We start from the raw sequence: 22889 nt of genomic DNA on the forward strand, positions 1-22889 counted from the left end.
TAATGTTCTTCCCACTCATGACTCGTTGAATATCCTGCACAGCAGCCCATTACTATAATTAAAGGTCCGGGGCATTTTGATTTATAATATTACTTAGTCGTAGCCGTGGAGGTAATTAGGGTACACTTGGTGCTCTTTTCTGCAATTATTTTTTGACAATTTCCAGATTACGTTAAAAACGGCCTTTAATTTTGTGGAAACGAGCCGGTGGCGCCTCCGTGGTCATCTGGTCCTCAGGTGTGAACTCTCGTTGCTCGGCTGGCGCCCACCTGTCTGTTAAATCCTCGCTCGCCCACCTACATCATCAGGCCTCGGACCAAATTAGTGGAGCACGGAGCTTTTATGAGGAGCTTGTTTGGGTCCTTCAGAACTTCAGTGAGGGGTACGGAGGAGCACAAGGTTTTAATGGCGCATTACCCTGAAGCGGGCCCCCTTATTCAATCATTGCTTCCTTGTGTGGCTTTGTGTTCTACGTTATGTAATGATTACAGCTCGGAAAAAGACTGCAGTAAGAAAATTGGGAACACAAAGGACCCGCTCTGTCAGACTGGACGAAGCAGCAGGGAGGGAAATAATTGAGACCGAATATCACGTCGTCCAACAATTTCAGCGATTTATGTCACGCCGCTTCAAGTAAAACTCGCTTGAGAAAGGAAACTGCGGAAACTATTACGCATCTAAACTGGGGAGAAGTTGGCCGGAGCGAAGGGACGTACTCAAAAAAAAATGGCTACGGTCGTCCCCGTGCTCATTCCCCCGGACGCACATTAAGTCAGAGACAAATTTAAGCGTCCACCAAACAGTACATTAGAGAGGCTTTCATGAAAGGCACCCGGGGAACATCCCCTTTCGCAAATGAGTATCCTTTCTCCGACTGCCAGTATATCCTCTTCAAATCCCCCAACCACCCTCAGTGAAGCTCACAAATGAGGCAATTAAATTCAGGGTCTCAGACTCCTTTGAACTACACCTTCTGTCTGAATCCTTTAATATTCCGACTGTGGGTTCTCAAAGCTCATCAGCGCTATTTAGTACCTTGGGCTCCCTTTTTTTTAAACCCGAGACCACCAGCTCACTCTTTTCTGCCACTCATTTCCTGTGGGACAGAGAAAGGGAGACAGAGGGAAATGGTCATTTCAGCTCCCGTCTGTGATTTCTTTGTCGGCGAGAGAAATTTCCCATGTGTTTTTCCAAAAAGAGAAAAAGAGATTAGCGCCCTGGAAGCGCTCGCTCCAATTCCCTGTTCTATCCCACCCCATCTAATCTCCCCCTCTCTTCTCTTTCCGATGTGTTTAGCAGGTTAGCCGTGGATCAAGTCGCCTGTGATCCAATTAGCATCCATCTGACGCTGCACATGTGCCTCTGTCATGCGAGGATGTGTCTGTTAGTTGAGTAACTTTTTCCCCCCCAAATTCGAAACACATCGCTCGTCCCCTTCGACACACGCGAGACTCGCTTTGTGCGCAGCTTGATGGGTTTAATGGGCCGACCGTGCCGGTTTAGTCAGCCGAGGAGGAGATGAGCTGATGAATGGTGGTTATCGGGGATGTGCAGGGGAAGATGAAGAAAGTCAGGAGGGGACATATGTAACCAGATAACGGGATTTCACAGCACCTTCACTGATCCAATTTATTGCCGCCCTGAGTAACAACGAGGTTAGCTCGCTGGAATTTCATCAACTCGTTAGGCATCCACAGATCCCACCGTACGCATTTCTGCACGAGCTCCTCGGATGCGTTTGTGACGTGTCGTTAAAGGCAAAAGGTGCGTTATGTGACAGGATGCACCCTGGGAGCTAAACATGTTCGGTAACCTGGTTTTGAAGCAGAGTTCTGACTCTGAGCTGAGGGGGTTGTTATGTTATGCAAAGTGTGTGCTGCTGTTATCAGCGAGAAGAAGAACTCAGAACCAGTAGGTCCAGTCTGAGCAAATTAGATGGCTTATCAGATGCCAAACCTCTAACGCCCTGTGATATTATCCTCCTTTAGAGCAGGACTTTAAAACCCTTAAAGGGCAAGTCCCCGAATTTTGACACATCAAGGCGTGTTCACAGGTCAAAAAGTAAATACATGGGTCTTTTGTGGCTCCACAGGAAGCTCAAATGATGTCACTCAGTGGCTGAAATGCATTGTGGGTAGCATTATTGGACTCATTATGGATAGTTTGAGGTGTGGACTGTTTTTTATTCGACGCAGTCTTCTTCTTTTTCAAGACCCGGCACCTACATTACCCACAATGCAACTGCAAAGCCACTGAGTGACACAACTGGAGGCAATTTATAACAGTGGTCATGGTGAGGAGAGGTTTCCAGTGGATGTAATTGACGACCTACTACTGAATTATAGCTACACAGTCCATGTAGGTTTTGCCGAAAATTGAGCAAAGATGAATTTTATTTATGGACGACAGTCTTTGTTTTTTTCTTCCACTGACATGAATAAAGAGTCTGCACGTGGAGCGGTACTGTCACTTCCTTCACCTCCACCCAGCTCCCCCGAAGACAGTTTTGCAATTGAGCACCAGACCTGCTAACATTCAAAAATAATTTATTTCAGAAATGTACTGTGATCATATATTCATTCAGATCCTGCATGATAAGCGTTTTGTTGCGTACAATGAAATCACCCCACTGAGAGAGAGAGAGAGAGAGAGAGAGAGGAAAAAAAGTAAAAGATGACATTTTTTATCCTTTTTTCTTTTTTTTTTGGAACTATGGAAACTAGGAACACACCACTGAGTCTTCACTATAGCGTTATGAGTGCGCCTGGCAGGCGGGCCGGACGGTACCGGCCATCTGTGGCGCCACTCCAGGCAGGTTTACAGTTTGCTGCAGGACAATCTCTTTATAACCAGACACACAGTGAATGATCTGTAAAGCTTACGCACGACGAAGTGTCATCACACGTACACCTGCACGCACACGCACACACACACACATTTGCATTTGGGATAGTACAGTCACACCTGTAATAGTACAGAGTGGTTGATTACACAAAAGGGGAAAGAGGTGAGGCATTTTAATGACATCATCTCTTGGCGCAGGCCCAGCGCTGCCCCGTGATAGTGTTCAGTGACAGAGAAGAAGAGTTACACCAGCCGGGCCGGGAAGAGGAAACAAAAAAAAAAACCCTCTTTGTTTCTTATCAAAATCACACTGTTTACATTTTTAGCAGAACCAGCAGCCGTGCCCACATGTGAACGTCCCCCGGCTGCCTCGGTTTGACACTCTTACATCGGATTTTCAAAGCGTTTTTCAGTAGACATATATTCAGAATGAGACTGATGTGTGCATATGTGAGCCAGCCAAAGGGTGAAAAACAAAACACGGGTCGTGTGATGCAAATTTACACACAGCCCACGTCCGTCAGGAATTAAAAGGAGGCTCTCGTAGTGCGAGGCGAGCCACAGTCGAGGGTCACCGTGAGCAGTCCGGTAACAACTGGTGCCAGATATCATAAATAAGTGTTTGTTTTTTTTCTCTATCAAGGCATCTTCGATCCACTTAAACACACTTCAACACTTTCACTTGAACAGATATACACTCGTTTCATTTTATATCTGCAGGATCCTTCAGGCGCAGCGCGGTCGGTGACATCCGACTCGCCGCGGCCAAAAAACGTCCTCCGACTTTTTTTTCCCCGTGCGTTTGTGTGCTATAGGCCGGAGAGCTGTTTCCATGGAAACACGTGATTGTTTCGCCAAATGTCCGTTTTAAAAAACTCTCCCGGCCAACACATTAGAATTTGTTCGATTTGGCATGAATTCCACATCCACATCTGTCTTTTCTTTTTTTTTTGTTTTTGTTTTTACATCCAGTTCATCCGGTCCAAACACTTTGTCCGTTCACTTCCACAATATGGCTCCCTCATATTGTTATTTCAGTCTCACATCAATGCAGAATCTGCACTGAATTGATTTTGTGTTCTCAGTACATCTACTATATATATATATATGTACGTATATATATATTTATATGTGTTTGTTTTCAAGGATTCTTGTGACCTGTACAGAATCAATTTGAATGTGTTCAAAGAAAAGTGACAACAAAAAGGGGGGGAGGAAATGAAAAGTCATGCAAAAAAGTTCAAATAGCAAAAAAATAAAAGTGAATCGATGAGTATTGTATCAACTGGTGAGAGAAATCAAAGCACACTTCCACACATTAAACAACACAAAGTGCTCCAAACACTCTCAGAGTCTTGTTCCGCACGTATCCAGGCTGACTAAAGACGACACGTAGAAAATGAAAGCGAATGAAAAGAGAAAAGAAAGGCGTGAATGACGTGATTGAGCTGACTGCGCGTTGCTATGTTCTCCTCCAACACAGGTTGAGTAGATATTTCCACAAATCTTTGAAGTCCTTTTCAGAATTTTCACACAAAGGAGGAGAAGCCAGCGATTGGGGCCCTGGAGCCGGGGGCTAGGCTGCTGGGGGGCCTGTAGAGGGTGCTGTGCTGGCTGGGGGGGTTGGAGCTCTGCTGGGAGGGGGTGGGAGTCCGGCTGCCTTTGGGCCTGAACAGGCTGCCTTGACCCTGGGGCTGACCCTGGGCCTGCTGAGGCTGGGGGCTGGGCGAACTGAGCTGTGGCGGCAGTGGAGGTAGAGGAGGCAGCGGCGGCGGGGCGCAGTGCTCCGGGTCGCCCGACTCGGACTCGGTGTAGCTGTAGGCCTGTGCCCGGGATATGCCTTTCTGCTGGCGCCGCCAGGAGTTGTAGTAAGTGGGGTCGCTGATGTAGTGGTTGACGAAAGAGTGGGTCTTCTGCCGGTTGGGGTCGACCTCGTACTCGCTGTCGCTGCCCTGCGGAGCAAAGAAAAATAAAGAGGAGACGTTGATTCATGGAGCCGGCGTTGGAACGAGTCTGCAGTGTTTCCATGTGGAGCAGTTAGAGATGCTGAGGCTATAAATGTAAATGAACATGAAGTTATTGAATTATTCTGAGCAAAGTCATCGAATCACAGTCATCCCCGTCTAAACGACACACACATGCACACACACACACACACGCACACACGCTTACATTTACGACACGGCACGAGAACAAATGGACACCATGGATGGTCAAAGCATAATCACGGAAGGATGACTTGTTACTGAAGCGTGCATTTGTAAAACGGACCATCAACACAAGATGGCGAAGGTCAATTTATCTTCAGGAACTTAAAAACCAATCAGTCACTGGGTCAGACTATGTGTTCAGGGTCTTTGCACCACGCCAGCAAGACGGGGGGGGGGGGGTTTGGTGTTGTGTAGCACAGGTAAACCTATGATGGGGGTTCTGGGGGGAGAAGACTGGATGGGGACTAGCAATAGGAACCAGTCACCTATCAGGCTACAAAACATTCAAAGCAGGCAGCCACAGGAACCTCACCAAATGCAGTGGAAGTGTATGTAGGCCACCTGTCCCATATGAAAACACCAGCGCCTCCTATGGGTGAACAAAACAATGGGTTTTACAGTGCATCACCATAACAGAATGATTCAAACGGCCCAGTTATGACGATGGTAATAGCAGAGATATGTTATTCATGTACAGATCCTTTGTGACATTCTGTGTGAATGGTCTGAGAAACTAAAAAAAAAAAAAAAAAAAAGCAACATAGGCGGTGCAGTGCATTTTTAAAAAACATAGTTAAAGACTTGGTTTCGACAGGAAGGAAGTTGTTTTTCTCTCCCTTCTTTAAGTGAGTTTCAATTCCAATCGAGCCGCCGTGTGTGAGAGAAATGGCGGCACATTCCTGTCACTGACCCTCCACCTCGCTGCAGACGGGGCTTTAAACCCAGCTATTGTATTCATGTCAAGTACCATTCCATTGTGTCGAACGAAAAAAAAAGCAATGTGATCACCGAGCGCTCGGCGGGGATCGCTCGCGGTCAACTAATTGCCACGAAAAGCAAGATGCCAATTGGACCGGCCAGCCTGTGATTCATCACCTGGCCCACGGTGAGCGAGTGCTGAGCCGACTTGTCGCTGGATAATTTCCCAAAGAGCGTTGGGTGCAAAGTAAAAGCAACAAAGTGCTGTCCTTTACAGAGATGGAGCTGATGATCTGCTCCATCACCTCTCGTATTATCACGTTCCATCTCCTCGGACACAAACGTGGCTGTTGGCACGCCGGCTCAGCTCCGGAGTGCCGGAGACGGCGCGGCGGCACACATGTGATACATATGGCAGCGGGCTCGGATTTCCCTCGTGTGCCTCCTTCACTGAACCCCTATATAAAGGCTTTTCTTCTTTGTAGCTGTCAGCGGAGTTTATAAATGTCCAAACAGACGACGTTCCCGCTTTTTTTTGGTTTCTAAACAAAGGGAAGTGATCCCCTCCTCCCCCTCCTCCCCCGACTCTTTACTCTCCACAAATGAATCAAAGGCAGACGTTGTGCACAGCATGGCTTGGCTCGACATTCAGAAGTCGACCACCGATGTGATCATACTTCTTCTTTTATTATCCTTTTATATCCTTGGCCCTCTCAATAACGAGTGTGAGGGGGGCGCGACGGGCCGTTTGTTGTCCGTTATTAATATCGTCTCCCGTTTGCAAACACTTGAGGCCGACCAGCGCTGAAAAGCATTCCGGTCGTTCCAGGGTGTTTAGCAGCACAACAACGCAATAATAAGATCCGTTCACAGTGGACCAACAGGACAAACTGAGCCACTTCAAGAGGTATTGCCTCACTCTGAAAGAATTAACGCCGCAGCGAGAGATGAAACGCCGCTCCGGTTGTGTGCGGCGGTGGGAGAGAGGGAGCGCAGACCGAGTGTTGACACTGTGGATTGTGTTCCAGCCCTTTGCCCGCTCCGGCTCGGCCCGCGAAGTGTGCGCGGCAGATGTTCTGACGTTTGAAATGTTCTACATGCAAGCGTACACCGCTCCGATCTGCTCTCCTTTTTGCTTTTTTTGTTGTGGTTCGTCTCCCGTCTTTAACAGAGATAACTCAGGGATCCAACACTACGGTGGAGTTGCTCGACGACTTGCCTCTGGGGCGGCGCGGCCCGCGAAGCAGCTCCTTTACTTCCAGTCATTACGAGCTAATTACCGGAGCTGAGTGCTGTGAAAGAAAGAGACTTAAGGCATGAAATGCAGCGTAGCACCTCAGCCCTCCGGGGGGAAACGCCACCTTTATTTATGCGAGGATACGTGTAAGACAGACACACAGCAGCCCGCCGCTGACTATTATTAAACATTTCTTCATCATTATGATGTTAAATTAGGCGGAGAGAGAGATTAAGAAATCCATCCAATTAACTGGCGAAACCTCTTGACAGCAGTTTATTTTATCATCAGCATAAAAATGATAATTCTTATCATCAGCGTGATGAAGTTGGTTACAACTGCAAACAATGTAGGAAGAAGAATGACGTGGGAGAGGGGGAAACAAAGAAATATGATGACTGATGTGCATTAAAGGTTGAACATTACTTTTTAAACTGGTCTGATATAATAAGGCAGCTGGTCAGACAGTCTATCTGAGAGAGCTCCGACCTTTGACCTCAGCCTGGAGGGGGTCGAACTGAAACAGACAAGCTGTGCTCTGGATTCAAGAGCAGTTTCATTAGTATTATCCAACCGGGATTGTGCAGCTGGAACGGTTGAAGCGTCCTTGATGCTACATCATAAAAAAATATATATATATATATAAATGATTAAACAATAAATAAGATGTAGGAGGAGCTGGGGAGTCGTCCGGCCGCTCTGCAGTCTGGTGGGACGGCGGTGGACGCTCCTGTATCGCGAGCCGGTCGAACAGGTTGCAGCTGTCCTGGCTGTTGTCTTTGAGTTTCCTTTCAAGAGTTGGAAATGCTTCATACATAACTTTGAATTTCACCCTCCTGTGGGTTATATAAGGGCATGAGACAATAATCTCCAGGCAGGCACGGCTCCCCCCATCCCCCAACCTCAAACTGATGCATACCCCAATACCACCGAGTGGGTCAGCCTTTTGTCCTCTAGTTATGGATTATTGCAGAGACGAGGAGGCGGAGGGGGGAGGGGGGGGGGGGATGTCTGTGTCACTCTCATTGATGAAGTGAACACAGCGGGGGTCTCCGGAGACAAAGACAACGACAGTATACGCGGGGCTGGAGGGGGATTAAAAAGTCCGGAGACGTTCACAGGAGACGTGTGTTTTTGTGTGTGGAGCGATTTCTGTGTAGGGGAAAAAAAAAGAAGAAAAGATTAGGGTCGAGGCAAACAGGAATTGGAAGATGTGGCTTTTTTTGGCGTGCTGCATCAAAGTCAAGTTGCATTTTGTCATCAAGGCGGGGATAAGTCTCCTCCGAGGATCCAATCCCCTCTCGCCGCTATAATGTACATTGCTTCATCAAAACAAACATAATCGAGGGATTTGGGATTTTCTTGGGCATTAGTGGCGTCCCAGACTGGTGGACTGAGAGTAATGGAAACATGTGCTTTCATTGTGTTTCCGTGCTTCTTTAATTTGTCGCCCGTCTGGAGTTTTGGGGACTTTATGAGGGCTAAATTTCTCCCCGCTCGCTATTTCTGCCTCTCTCCACTGCCCTCCGTCACGTACAGATGCCTCAAGTTATTTGTAATAGAATAAAAAAATGCGTTTGCGGTCAGAAGTTTCCTTTATCCGGGGATGTGACATCACAGCGACTCGTTGTCACTAGAGACGATCCAAACATTACGGAGAGTTTTCTCACTTGAGCCTCAGCCAAGGTGAAACGCGACGCGGAGCAGGAGGGCGGAGAAAGGAAGTGACAGACAGAGGAGGAAAGAAAGAAAGAAAGAAAGAAAGAAAGAAAGAAAGAAAGAGGGCATGTGAGAGAAAGCAAGACGTTTTCATACCTCTCCCGAGGAATGCTGCTCTGCAGAGAGCATAATCTGCAATCCATCTCTGACTCAGAGATGAGATCGTCTGACTTCCACTGGTTTCGGTCTTAAATGACACACAAAGGCATTGCCACAGAGACAACTTTGGGAAAATGAGAAAGTCTATACTCAAAGTCAATAGGACCCTCCCTGCGGGGGAGCTGAGCAGTAACGGTGGCCTCGTTGCTTCGCCAAGTCAATGTTAGCTTCCTCCAAATCCTCCTCTCGAGGAGGAGCACAATAGTCAACTTATACCTGCTGGTGCTCCCCCGGGGATTAAAGAGGACAGACAGCACAATGTCATACTGATAGCTCAGAGTTATCCGCTCAATAAAACTTCAAACAGCATTCCTGAGTTTCTCCGAAAGCACCAGCGGGCGCTGATACGGCGGCCTGTCAGGGGCACGGTGGAGGAAACCCTCGGGGGTAACAGGAAGATCTCTGTGCGCTTCAGCCCATCAAAGCCGACATCAGCTCCTCGAGCGGGCAGCGCGGCGAGAGGCCGGCGGCGTCGTCGTCTCAGGCCGAGAGGGAGGCGACCGCTGCATTAGGGGCCATGTTTGACAACACGCAAGTGCGAGCGGTAGATATGTCGGGCAGGTGATGAAATGACGAAATGATTCATTCGAGGGGATGTTATCGTGCTGCGAAAGCTCCTGTCCGTAATGATTCATTGTCGGGAGATTTTCATTTGATCTGCAAACAGGTCCCGGGTCCCGATAAGGCCAGGTGGGGAGAGGTTCCTGGCTGCGGCATTCACACGAGGGACCTATCGAGCTGAGAGATGTTCCAGGATAATTTGGGAAATGCCTGGAGTAAAAGAATTCCTAGATGAAAGGAAGCACCGAAGGAAGCCTGAAAGCACGGGGAATTCAGGACCACTTCCCCCCCCCCCCCACCGACGCTTTCATCTAGGATCAAAACCAGACTGCAAAACCGCAAGATGGTTCACCCAAACCACAGAGCGCCAGAGCGGGAGGGGACATAAACAAAAACAGAAACACACACACACACACATATGTATATATGTATACATATATACATACCAGACACAGAGAACCAGTCAGATAAACAGAACAAGGGTGGATGAAAACTCAGGACAAAAGTCGGGAAATGAGAGACGTGAGAGTGTGGGCGGCATGCAGGACTGATCAGTGGAAAGATGGAGAGAGACGGAGAGGAAGTCACAATTTATCAATTGGACTCGCTCGCTGGGCAAAAGCAGTTTGGCTCAGCACACAGAAAACACCACGAGTCAGACGTTCTGACGGTGTCTGCTGAGAGGACTTCAGAAATGTGACACAGATTCAGAAATGAGGATTTTTAGACGATGCTAAAGCTAAAGCTAAAGCTAAAGCTCGACCAGAGCAGAAGAGCCAAGGAGACGATATTCGTTGACCCCGTCCTCATTAATCGAACATCCAGCCGGATCGTTTGACAGGCCGCCCGGCTGGAGCAGCAGCAATTTATAAAATCCAGCAAAGATTCAGAGGTTTGATTTGAGACTTCTTACAACGCTAATGAGGATCAGCTCTGCCACAGAAGGACAGCAGGGTGAGGGGAGTTCAGTTATCTTTATTGACAAACTGAATATTCAGTAGGACGGTGTGATAGGCTTCCCGTCCCTAAAGATCCAAAACATAAGTGGCGCTAAAATACAATCTCGCAAAGAGCATCTGTCCTCGCCGTGTTACATAACGGCGCTGCGGCCGGGTGCAGCGGTGTGGATCGCAGGTGGATGTTGGCAGAGTGACACTCTCCACAGGTCACCGCCCGGTCTAAAGAAAAAAAACTGCTTTGCCGTCAGCGAGCAGAGTCGTTAATCTCTCATCTCTCCTTGTGCATTATAGCCGTATCGTATGACCCCCCGCAGGCTGAATGCACTCAGGTGAACGACAGAGGAAAAGGACACCGTGTGGACGGCACGAACCGACACAAAACACCGCACAGCCGACAAAGAGAAAGCTGAATTCCCGTGGAATTCAAGGAGGTGAAAGTGCGCACACGTAGACGGATACAAACACATAACAGAGACACCATCATGCAGACAGATCACAGTTCACGCACAGAGACCAGACAAGATACGAGAGCAGCTACTGCACCTGCGAGTCTGAGATCTCGGAGGGTTTCTCCGTCAGGCTGCTGCTCTCTGCAGGGATCAGGTCGTTGTACTTGGTGCTGACGTCCTCGTCTGAATAGTGAAGACTGCCTGGACTGGGTCTGGGAGGAGATCTGGGGGGAAAAAAGATAAAAACAGAACAATTCTGAATGATCCAGCTGCTCGTTGTCATCACCCAAAGAACTTCACTGAGCTTTTGATTGTTTTGGCATTTCATGATGACCTTTTGAAATCAGTCGGATGTTTAAAAAATGATTGTTTTTTGTAGTTTGTACCCAATTAATTGCAGGTGATCTGGTAGAAATCATGAAGTCAGACTGTCAGACAGATTTGAAACAAAAACCCAGACTAGCCAATTTCACATGGACGAGGAAACAAAACTGTCAGATCAAAGTCCGACACGGTTTGCAGAGTGACTTCCTCGTTCAGCTCTGACCTAACGTTCTCACCGTAATCGTCCGCACACAGTCGTCCTTGGCAGAGATTATTACAGGTATTATCTGGAGAGCCGACCCCCCCATCTCCAAAAAAAAAAAAGTCCACACGGGAAGTTCGGGTCATTTTGTCGGACACACAGCAGCTTCCAGTCAGTCGGCTTCATTTGCATTCATGAAAGTGGCACAAAAAGACACGCGAGGTCTTTGAATCCATCACATATCTACGGTTTGGGTGCAAACCTATGTAAGTACTTAAGTGTCTAATTGTGTATGTATGTTTACATTGAATGGATTGTTATTCACCGTTGACTTCTGGTTGCGAGCCGAACTGCCCCTCGGGGAGCTTCACTCCTCTCTGCTGTAAACACAGCTGAGCAGATATTTACGCTGAACTGTCTCTGGAGCTCCTGTGGCCTCGGACACATCATCTTTAGTTTGAATCTAGTTTGCGGCCACATCCAGACTGACTGCATATAGATCGATAGATACTTTGGCTCTGCGTGAAAAGAACGCAGCCCCCGCGTTCACTTGAATGGATCCAGTGCAGCAGAAAACAGATGTTTGAATCAGACTCCGTCTTACTGTTTGCTTTTCTGTTGCTGCTGCGAAAGAAATCAATTCTGCCTCTTATTACTACTGATGGCTGTGTTTTGACATGTTAGAAGGCTTCAAATTCAAAGATCTGTTGGTCAAAATTGACTTGCAGGACTGTATTTCTTCATCTGATGAAGCGATGTTGCCAGATCTCAGAAAGTTCCTCCTTTCTGCGCGCTCAGGAGTCATATTGAAACCGTTTCTAATAACAAGCAGATGAAGCCATGCAGCGTCTCTTGACCTCCTTCATTCTGATATCAGACACTTCAGTAAGCGCTTCCTTTCAAGTTCACATGTATCTCTGTCTGTGTGTGTGTGTGTGTGTGTGTGTGTGGGAGTGCAGCCTGATGAGAGTCATGGGACACTCATGAGATAGCCGCCTACAGCCAGTCTCTCCTGGACTGAATAATTCCCCCTGATTCAGTCCTCTCTGTGGGCTGAGGAATGTCAAACCACCGGGCCCTTGTGACTAAATTATAAACTGAAGCCTCGCAGCGCTCCAGGGGTCATCAAATAAACGGCAGCCTTCGGGCTTCTGCTCTGGCGAATGTTATCAGAGCTCTACATGAACGATGCAGCGGATTAGACTGTCAGCGGCGCGCGGCGGCGATCAAATATGACAGTCAGATGTGAGTTTAAAGAGTGTGAGCGATGGGACGGAGCGAGAGAGGAGGATCCTTCGGGGGGGGGGGGGGGGGGGGGAGAGTGAAGCGAGAGCGCTGCTGAGTGAACTGAAGGAGCTGAAAGGAGGAAGGAATGAGGAGAAACGAGGGCAGAGACAGATGAAATACTGGAAAAACATTTCCTAAAATGGTGCGCGCTCCAGTCAGGGCTTCTTTAAGTAAATACGAGAGGAGAGAGAGGAGAAAAAAAAAAAAGCTCTCGGTGCCGAAGCTCCTCCGTATTTTCCACTGTCCCCCCGGTCCTGCTGAACAAACACCCATCTGTTTCTGCTGATTGGTGCTGGTTTGGCTGAGACTACCGGGACATACTGACTCCTGTTGACTTTCCAGAACACAGTGTCGGCCGCCAGCGGATCTGCTGCTGCTGCTGCTGCTGCAGCGTGTGCACACACACTTTTTTTACACGTCAAAAAAAAAACCACAGTTGCATTTTTCCAAATAAATATATTTTGAAAGCATTTCAAAAATGTTGCGGGTGCGATCCAGCAGTTCTCACAGGAGGGGTGGTGTTCCGGAAGAAAAAAACAAAAAGGGAACTCCACAGGGAAATCACACAACGAGCTGCGATTTAATTACGCTTCGATGGGTTATATTAAACAAGATTAATTCACTTAGCTTGAGTGGAGGATTGAGACGTGTACAACGGAGAGCTGCTTATATTATCGACAGGGTTTTTCTGGCTTTGTGTTTGCTCTGAGAGGATGTTCAACACTTTTACAAACTGCCGCCTACTTTCTGATAATGGTTTGTGATGACGGCTGTGATGAGAGCCGCACGTCACGTTAAACAGATTTGATCCGTCTGTGGTCGCAGAGTTATGAATACTCTGCTTCATGCAACAGTAATATTAAACACATCAGAGCTGCGTTAAATATTCATAATCGTTTAAAAAAAAAGCACTTATTTAATTTACAGTGATGTAATGTAAACTGACATAACTGCAGTGAGAAAGAACAAATGTTGGCAGGGAAACAGAAGAAACAGAGAGTATTATCTGATTATGTGTAATAGTATGATGGATTTTTATCAAATCACCTTTTAGAAAACTCTGGAGCAGATTAAAAAACATCACTTATGAATTTCTCAGTGATATTGACTTTGTTTTGGAACGAGATGGACGAGATGTACCGCGCGGGCCGAGATCAATGCGTCACATGCAGAGAGGGATGTGAACATTAAAGGACAAGTTCGACCAAAAATGAACATAATAAACATAATCTACTCAACGTCCCACGCTGAAGGAAGCCATTTGCAGTATTGTAGTCCACAAACATTTCTGGAGCTTCAAGGTAAACAGCATCATAGCATTCTCCTGAAAAATTAAACTACACAGGGACTTCAAATGGATCCTTACAGCTTAACCAGTGTAATCCAAGTCTCCTGAAACCTCCAAGATCACAAATTTATTCAAAAGGACGTTATTTACATGGCCGAGCTCGGGCACCACCTTCAGACAGGGTGTGTGCTTTTAGCCCGGAAGCTAAAACAAAGATTTCGGCTTAGAAAAAGGGCATTAAAGGTCTCAGAACCTCTGGATATGTAAGTATGTATGTAAGGAGCAGTGATGTGCACAAGGGGGGGGGGCGGGGTGGGCAGTCGCCCCCCCTCGTGGCCCAATTGTTGAAAAACACGCGCTAAAGTGCCCTCCTGGGAGTCAAAAAAGTGTGCCAAAGTGCCCTCTTGTTTGGCAAAACACACTAAACTGCCCCCTTGGCTGGTTAAAACATGATAAACTGCCCTTTTGGAAGCAAAAACACGTGCTAAAGTGCCCTCTTGGGAGCCAAATAAGTGTGCCAAAGTGCCCTCTTGTTTGGCAAAACACACTAAACTGCCCCCTTTGCTGGTTAAAACATGATAAACTGCCCTCTTGGGAGCCAAAACACGCGCTAAAGTGCCCTCTTGGGAGCCAAAACGCGCGCTAAAGTGCCCTCTTGGAAGCCAAAACGCACGCTAAAGTGCCCTCATGGAAGCCAAAACGCGTGCTAAATTGCCCTCTTGGGAGCCAAAACACGTGCTAAAGTGCCCTCTATTTTTGTATTGTGATTATATTTTGCTCTGGTCGACTTATAGCTGTTCAGACATGATGCATTCTGGGTTACTGCTGCAGTAAACATGATTGTGCAGTAAGTGAAGCACGTACAGTTCATTGTTCTGTGGTCATTTTCTATCTTTCCACTGATTCATTGATAAATCGTTAAACTTGTTTGCACACTCTGAGCTCCCGGGCGCCGGGTCGGCTTTGTAGTAAGATAAAAAAATTCATAACGAGGCAGATCTGACTTGCATTATCCAATATCCCCTCCGATAATTCAATATCTAACAACGCTTTACATAAATGTAAATGCGACTCGACTTCTCTCAATAACAGGCCGAGGATCAGTTCCCCCAGAGACGAGGTTTTTTTTTCTCAGACGCGGAGAACTTTGCAGCGGAGTCTCGATCAGAGCTCCGGATTTTCTTTCTGCACTTTATTCCCAAAGGACTCTCCAGCGTAACCTTTACCAACTTGCATTCCTCAGCAGCGCTTGCAGAAGAGCCCCTCCGTTATAGCGGAGCGAGACAAAGAGCCGAGGCCGGAGTGAAGAAACGCTACTGCGAGGAGCCCGCTGGGACATTATGATAAACTGCCTGTTTAAAAACACTGAGAAACTCGGCCCACTTTCACCTCTCCTCCTTGACTCTCATGCACTGTCGAGTGAGGCGTAAATTATTTATCAGCTCCCTCGCTCTGATAGAGAAGGGTCCACTTAATCGTCTCGCAGCTAAACTCAGTCAGTATTACATCGGGGGAAGAAATAAGTACTGGGGGGGCGGAATCAAATCTGCCCCCAGTCTTTGCTCATTATCAGGATCTCCTCCTGCTACAATCGCCTGTGGGGACTCATTAACATGTCTGAAGTGTTCGAGAGCTTTGTCACTCAAGAGTGTTTAAAACCATGTTAATCTACACTGAATTACTTCACCAGGACCTCCTCCAACCCCAAACCAGCGTGTCAAAGGAGGTTTCAAACTACAGAAAGAGGCTGATACAAAGCCACACAGGAGCGATGCTGGTAATCCTCCCCTCTTCACCGTGGCAGCGGTAAAACCAAGATTTTCTGGATGTTGAACCTCATCCTCTGAAACATGTTCAGGGTTTTTGAGGTTTACGTGCCGTGGAAACTGATCATTCACGTATAGTTAATCAGACGTGTTTGGTTTTTTCTTCTGAGCTGATGATGGAAGGAGTGAAGAAGGAAAAGAGGCGCACATGTGAAGCACCAGTCGGACACTGATTGGGCGCTGACTCAAGTCTCTCTTTTGAATTCACTCCCACTGAAATGTTTAAGAGTTGCTTGAAAGGAGATGGACGGAAAAGTATTTTGCATCGTAACATGGAGCCAAGAAAGGGGGTGAGCAGCGTGATCTGACCTGGGAATGAATGCAGAATGTTCCCTTTCACATTGAAGAAGACAGATTTTAGGGGGTGTAACTGTCAAGCAGATTTTGCTTGTTGGTCAGTTGGGTTGTTTGTTGGTTTGTCAGCAGGATGGAACAAAAACTACCATACAGATTTCCACAAAACCTGGATTAGGGACAGTGGTGTGCACAGACTTTTTGAAGGGCAGAGGCGAAAAGAAGGGCACTTTAGCGCGTTTTGGCTCCAAAGAGGGCACTTTAGCTCATGTTGTGGCTCCCAAGAGGGCACTTTATCATGTTTTAACCAGCCAAGGGGGCAGTTTAGTGTGTTTTGCCAACACAGAGGGCAATTTGACACGGTTTTTTGGCTCCCAAGAGGGCACTTTAGCACACGTTTTGGCTCCCAGGAGGGCACTTTAGCGTGCGTTTTTCAATAACTGAGCCACGAGGGGGGGGCGACTGCACCACTTTGCCCCCCCCTCGTGCACATCACTGATTAGTGACACGTCTCAGCCCAGAACAGACTCCTTTAACCTTCGGTGAGAATCCAGATGCCAGATATGATGTTTTTCAGCATGTTTGTTCATTTCTCAGGGAATAATGCATGGATCTTTAAATGGCCAGGCACAAAAGAGGACTTTTAGGCCTTGGCGGAGGTATGCACTCTACTATAGTTTGGAAAAAGGTGTTTACTTCTCCCATTAAATGCATTAACTCGTTTTGGAAAAAGGCAAAAACCATCTCAAGTGAGGACATTTACTAATTTGAGGAAGTTTAGTTTTTCTGATATGAAACGACAAAATGTGCATAAAACATAAATAGATGGAAACACAGCTGTTGTTAAAAGCTTCTCTGCATTCAGTTTAACCTCCTTGCTTGCATAAAATGACATATTGACAGTTTAAGTAGCCACAGATTAAGCTGCCAGTCACCGAAAGTGATCTGCATTGACTTCCCCGAGACGCTGATTGAATTTACCGTCATGCATATCGGCCCCCGTCGTTAAACTCTGGCCAAACAGAGAAAAATCTCCATCTGAAAATGAACCGTAAGTGGCATGGGGCTGCCCGACACCGCCTCCGAATTAGAGCGAACACAGCGGGATTACCAATGTGTTTGATTTCTGATCCCGCTACCAGACCGAGGACTTCATCCCGTCTTTGGTATTCTGAGCCCGGAGATCAAGATGTGGCATTAATCTATAATCGGAGGCTCAGGTGTCGGGATTCGGGCTGAGTTCAAAGACGACTGATTCGGAGAGTGCATCTGTGCATTCTTGCGCTCACGGTCTCTCCACTCCCCCCCTCCACCTTTGAGCAGGAGACATAATAGGAAGCTGCCTGGAAGCGCCTCAAAGACCCCGGACCTGCTTTGATCTGTCCTCGAGGCCACGCTCACACGCACGCATACAAATGCACGATAAAAAACCTGTATCGCACATTCTCATACGCGAAACAATGCACCTTCCCCACCATATGGCCGTGCAGACTGCACACACTGAGGAGGCTAATTCCTCTCCGAGTGCACCTGTCTCCTTCAGAATGCTATAATATCCTTATGGAATACAGTCGCCGCTGACAAACTGCCATAAAAACCTTTCAACTATACTCGACATGACTGCAGCTGTCTCTTAATCCGGTACTAATGATCTAACGCAAAGTATACAGTCGGATCCGGAGCCGGACTTCTAACTCCCTGAAGCGTTCTTAGCGCAGGTGTCAGTCAGAGTGATTGGCTTTAAACAAGGTCACGGTCTCAGCGCGCTGCACGTCTTAGAGCCCGAACTCGCTGAAATACAGAAGCTCATTAGAAGAGAAACCAGCGAGTCAGTTCATATGAAGCTTCTTTATATGGCAGAAATGGTGCGTTTGAGTCCAAGTCGAAAGGAGGCGAGTGTTTCAGGCATGAGGTTATGTTTCCACGCGTAACCCAATTATTTTACCATATGCTTATTTCAATTTATGACTTTAAAATAAGCTCCAAGTTTGGAATAAATCATCTCCACTTTTAATATTCTGAGGTTAGAAGCTGTCGGAGCGGATCACTGACCTGGTGTAGACGCCGTTCTTCCGGCAGAAGGAGTTTTTCACGGACAGCCGCCGGTTGTTGAGCTCCAGAGCGGGGAAGCGGCCCTCGTCCAGGCTCACCATGTCGCCGTGGGTCAGGGCGTTGCAGTTGGAGTTGTTACCTGGACACACGTACAGAGACACTGTGTTACCACAGGCCAGACGGACAGCACGGTTAGTGTCGGGGAGGACGGGTGGAACCGATCAGTGACCAACACTCCCCCGGTTCCTGAGCTCCCCGTCCAGACTGTTAGCAGCGCGGCTAACTAAGCTAACTAGTTAACAGGAAGTACCAGTTATAGCTTTGAGTTTGAACATATTGCACCTTTAAAATCAGAGGCTGAACACTGGTTAATTATATCAAAACAGCAGCTTTCAACTTTAAAGTAAATCAAGTCCAATTGAAGTCTCACGTTCTCCGGTTTGTGACTTAAAGTGATATAGATCGATACCACAGAACTGGAGCCAGCAATTAGTTAGCTTAGCTTAGCATTAAGGCTTGAAACAGGGGGAATAGTTAGCCTGGAGTGTTAACTATATAAGTTTTACACAAAATTTGTGTGTACATGCAGTTTTCTTCCTCAGAAATGTGGGTAAATCTTTAAAAAAAATCTAGCAATCTACTCCTTCAACTCTGCCAGTAAACAAGTTTGCTTTAAAGTTTTCTCCCTGGTGTGTCACATTCGATGTCACGCACTGGAAAACAAGGACGCAGGAGTCCAGACACCTGCCAGCTTACTCAACATCAACTCACATCACAGAATTTGCGCCACAAAAAGGGGCCGAATATGAGCGTGTACACCCAGGCTCCGTGTTTGTATCGCTGCCGATCGGAGCTGAAGTCTATAAATATTTGTTGACTACCGCAGAGTCGCTGGACCTGGGACTGAATACAAATCGCAAACCCGTCCCACCGAAGACAAAAGCCAGATGTTACAGGGTGTTACAGGGTTTTTTTTTTCCCTCTCCTTTGTGAAAGAGGATTTGGTGAGTTTTAGAAGTTCTTGCAGTTGGATTTTGTTTCCCCGTGTTTTGCAGCTAACAGGCTGCTAACTGTAGAATTACACTGAACTGATCTTCTTATCTAACCCTACAAACTACTCCTTTAAGTCTGACTCAATTCCACATCTCAAGTATCACGTCTGCAGCTTTGTTTCTTACAACCACCGACAAAGGAGTGAACTTCCACCCGTTCTTGAGTAGAAGTGAAACGTTGGAGAGCTCAGAGACACGTATGTACAAAATACCTCAGTTTATGATAAATGAGGGTGCCTCTGTGTGTAAACACTGTCCGCGGATCACACATGACTAGGCAATAACACAACTATTTAGCTTCCCCCGAACTCCAACTTGTCCCTCGTGATCAATCACACCAGCCGACACTGTAAACTGAGAGCGACAGCCTCGCCGCGCCGCTCTATGGCAGATTAATGATCGGAGGGGGCTGCTGCTCGGCCATGTTACAGGTTAAAAACACTCCAAGTCAACCGAAGACTTACGGGGGAACCGCAGCGAGGGCCGGGACCTCCGCGGTTGCTCCGGGGCTACTTGAGGTCAATTGGTGGTTACGCAAACACACAGAAGAAGAGAAAAAATCCGCTGGGTAGGTCCAGTGGCCGGGGCCAGATTCCTAGAGGGGGATGTGGAGGCTTTGAGAGCGTCTTTGTGTTGGAGTGAGAAGGAGCCTCTTGTTTTTCCTCCGTCAGTCAGAGAGATGGGCAGTGACCCGCAGGGACCCCCCACCCCTCCCCTGCCTGGCAGCTAAACAGCCATGGCAGAAGTGCTGAGCTGAGGGAAATACCCGCTGATGTCAGGGCTGCGATGAATGAACAAGTATGCCCCCTACTCCTGCTTCCCCCTCTCTCTCTCTCTCCGCCTTTCTGTTTCCCCCCGCTACTCAGTCAATTATCCGATTCATTCCAAATCGGAATTCACCGCTCTCTCAGAAAAGTTAACTCCAAGTTCACCGCTCGGTATTTGAATAAAACACAAATCATTAAGTCTATTCTGTTCTGTTCTAGAAGCAAAAAAGTCAAGTCATCGGATTCTTGACCCTCCGTGCCGCCGGAGGGGAGCACAGCACGCGGCTTCTATAATAAACGCTCCGTTAAACTGGGCGGTCGGTGTGCACTCACCTGATTCCGACTTCTTGGCGTACTTCTTGCTCTGTCCTCTGATGATGAGGATGAAAACCAGCAGCAGGATGAAGATGAGCCCGACCAGCGCCACCACGACCAGGAACCACCACTCCTCGTAGAACGGCGCCACTTTTTGGGCTTGGATGAAAAAGAAACAGAAAGTTTAGAAACTCATGGATGTTAAAAATTAGTTTCTGCGATGGCTGAACAACCGAACGACAAACACACGAGAGCTCACCAGATATAGACGGAGAATTGGGACTCGGGGTGCCGTAGCCGTAGTCGTTCACTCCGATGACCCTGAAGTCGTAGCTGACCCCTTGCTTCAGGATATCCATGTTGAACGTGTGTGATGTCACTTCCTTGGGGATGTCCTTAATTAGGATATCCCACAATCCCTCGTCTGTAATCAAATCAAAGAGCGTTGTGGGTTCAGGACGACCTTGTTAAACACTCAAACAATGCAGATACATCTTTGGAAACAGGCCGTTTGTTTGTTTGCCTGATATAAAGGCCTCGCTCTGGCTGGCAGCTCTCAGGGTAATTCATAATTCCTACAAATATTACACAATCCATCAGCTTCACTGCCGCCGTTTAAATTTACAGCAACTAAATCTACGTCGTAAATTGCGGCGCGGCCGTATTTCAAAATGAAGCAATTTCATATGTCTCGCTGTTCGCTTCGGAAAACCCTGCCAGAGACCGTTTATTACGCGCGGCGCTGCTTGTAAACAACAACGCGAAGTTTGACTCTTCTAATGGGGTCGACACGCATTAACCAAGCCTCCGGGTTCATCGTCATGTTACTGAACTTTTTTGCAAAAAGTTGGAAAAGCTGATGTAACTCGAGTCAAAGACACAAAAACAACTGGTGGTGTTATGTGATACTGCAGAGAGTTAATGCTCGGAGCATATGGATAAGAGAAAGAGGAGGAGGGGAGACTTGTGAGGGTGTGTTGAGTATCTATATCGCCAACCTGGAGGTAACACCATCACCAACAGTGGACCAGAACATTCCACAAATAAGAGTGAATAGCTTCTGAGAGGGACTGAAACACGGTGGTGGGAAAATACAGCTGGTCTCCAACTATTTTGTGGGAGATCTAAAAAGATTTGAGGATTGTCGAACGCTCGCTTGTCGGAGAGGCATATTCTGAATGTTCACACGTCTTAAAATGCACTAGTCCGTCTTTAAAGGCCGACTTTGGTGGTCGAGGGAACCGGTCTTGTGAAAATAGTGGAATATCTGTGTGCAGGTAAACAAAGTCAGCACTACTAATCATCCAGATTCAGCACTAAGCGCCCCACTCAGTTGTTTCACCCACGTGCCTCCCTGAGAGTCACCTCCCATCCATCACCACCTCAACCCTGCCCGGGCCTGTCAATCACACCTGCAACCTGATGCCAGCTGTCTCAACTGCAGCGCCGCGATCAATAACCCATTAAAATAGCAGTGACACAGACACCGGGGCGGCAGATGTTGACACTTTACACCACTTTGCTTTAGCAAACTATCGAGGGAGCGAACATGAGGCCAGCGCTACGACTGAGAGGACGCACACACCTGACGGTCTGGCCTCGATCACGTAGCGCGTGATGGGAGCGCGCCCCGGGTCCCCGCTGGTCCAGTGGATGGTCAGCGCCGAACCGTAGCGCGTGATGAAGGGCTCTCCGGGGGGTCCTGGGGCTCCTGAGGAAGGATAACGACAACGTGTTGAAACAAAGCATTCAAAGTGAGGATTTTAAAACATTTTCGTAAACACACATCACGGCCGTTACCATCTCCGGGGCCGGTGGTGATGTTGGCCTCCACCTCGGGCCCGTAGATGAAGGTCTTGGCCCGGATGCGGAAGTTGTAGGTGATGCCCTCTGCCAGGTCTTTGAGCTTCAGCCAGAGGGGGCCGCTCCCCTTCACATCCACCGTCACTGTCTTACTGACGCCTGGGGGGGAGGGGGAGTGAAGACAGTCGGGACAGGCCACTGAGGACTCTAGACAAACAAACCACATTTAGAGCAGGTCTTACACAGGCCAGGCAGTGAGGGCGCACGCTCCACACACACACACACACACACACACACACACAAGCAGTAATGGAATTAGTAGAGGGAAATATATTTAACATCTTGGTACTGAAGATGTGTCAAAGCTTGACAAGCCGTCACAATCAGGGTGATGGTGTTAGCTGATAGCTCGGGAAAAATGCACACCACAAGATAAACTGAATCTGAAACAAAAGTCAGATTCGTTACACATTTTAGTCAATAATCCTAACAGATCTTGTCGTGTGCATCAAGCTGTTTTTTTTTTTTTAGAGAAGCCAGCAGCCGTTATTTCAGCAGAGAAGAAAAAATTGAACAAGTAAGAATGAGGGCTTTACCATCCACCGGCGTGCACGGCTCATAGACCAGACGGAAGCCTTCAATTATGCCGTTAGGGAAGGTGGGCTCGCCCCAGGACACGTTGACGGAGGTGGTGGTCAGCTCGCTGAAGTGGATGAAGCTGGGAGCACTGGGAGCTGCAGGGATGCAGAGGTCAGAGGTCAACAGACGGATGGGAAAACGTCAACTGTCTGAGTTTTCCCACTGACAAATGTGTGCAGAGGTTGTGTGGGAGGACATGCAAA

General features: G+C 47.6%; 1 protein-coding gene across 6 annotated transcripts in view; it reads right to left on the minus strand.

Annotated features, from left to right (window-relative positions):
* Positions 1-2529: 2529 nt before the first annotated feature.
* sdk2b (sidekick cell adhesion molecule 2b) overlaps positions 2530-22889 on the minus strand; it is a 285949-nt gene continuing 265589 nt past the window's right edge. Inside the window, exons 37-45 of one of the 6 annotated variants that reach the window (XM_030399675.1) lie at positions 22644-22781; positions 22045-22206; positions 21830-21955; positions 20504-20668; positions 20263-20403; positions 18111-18270; positions 10932-11061; positions 5368-5424; positions 2530-4796 (exon numbers count right to left, since the gene is read on the minus strand). In XM_030399675.1, coding sequence (XP_030255535.1) covers positions 4374-4796; positions 5368-5424; positions 10932-11061; positions 18111-18270; positions 20263-20403; positions 20504-20668; positions 21830-21955; positions 22045-22206; positions 22644-22781 — 1502 coding nt within the window. In that variant the 3' untranslated portion in view covers positions 2530-4373. Of the gene's footprint in view, positions 4797-5367; positions 5425-10931; positions 11062-18110; positions 18271-20262; positions 20404-20503; positions 20669-21829; positions 21956-22044; positions 22255-22643; positions 22782-22889 lie in introns of all 6 variants that reach the window. The other 5 variants (XM_030399673.1, XM_030399674.1, XM_030399676.1 and 2 more) reach the window with 5 other exon arrangements.

Source organism: Sparus aurata, chromosome 20 (assembly GCF_900880675.1).
Source record: "Sparus aurata chromosome 20, fSpaAur1.1, whole genome shotgun sequence".
Lineage (NCBI taxonomy): Eukaryota > Metazoa > Chordata > Actinopteri > Spariformes > Sparidae > Sparus > Sparus aurata.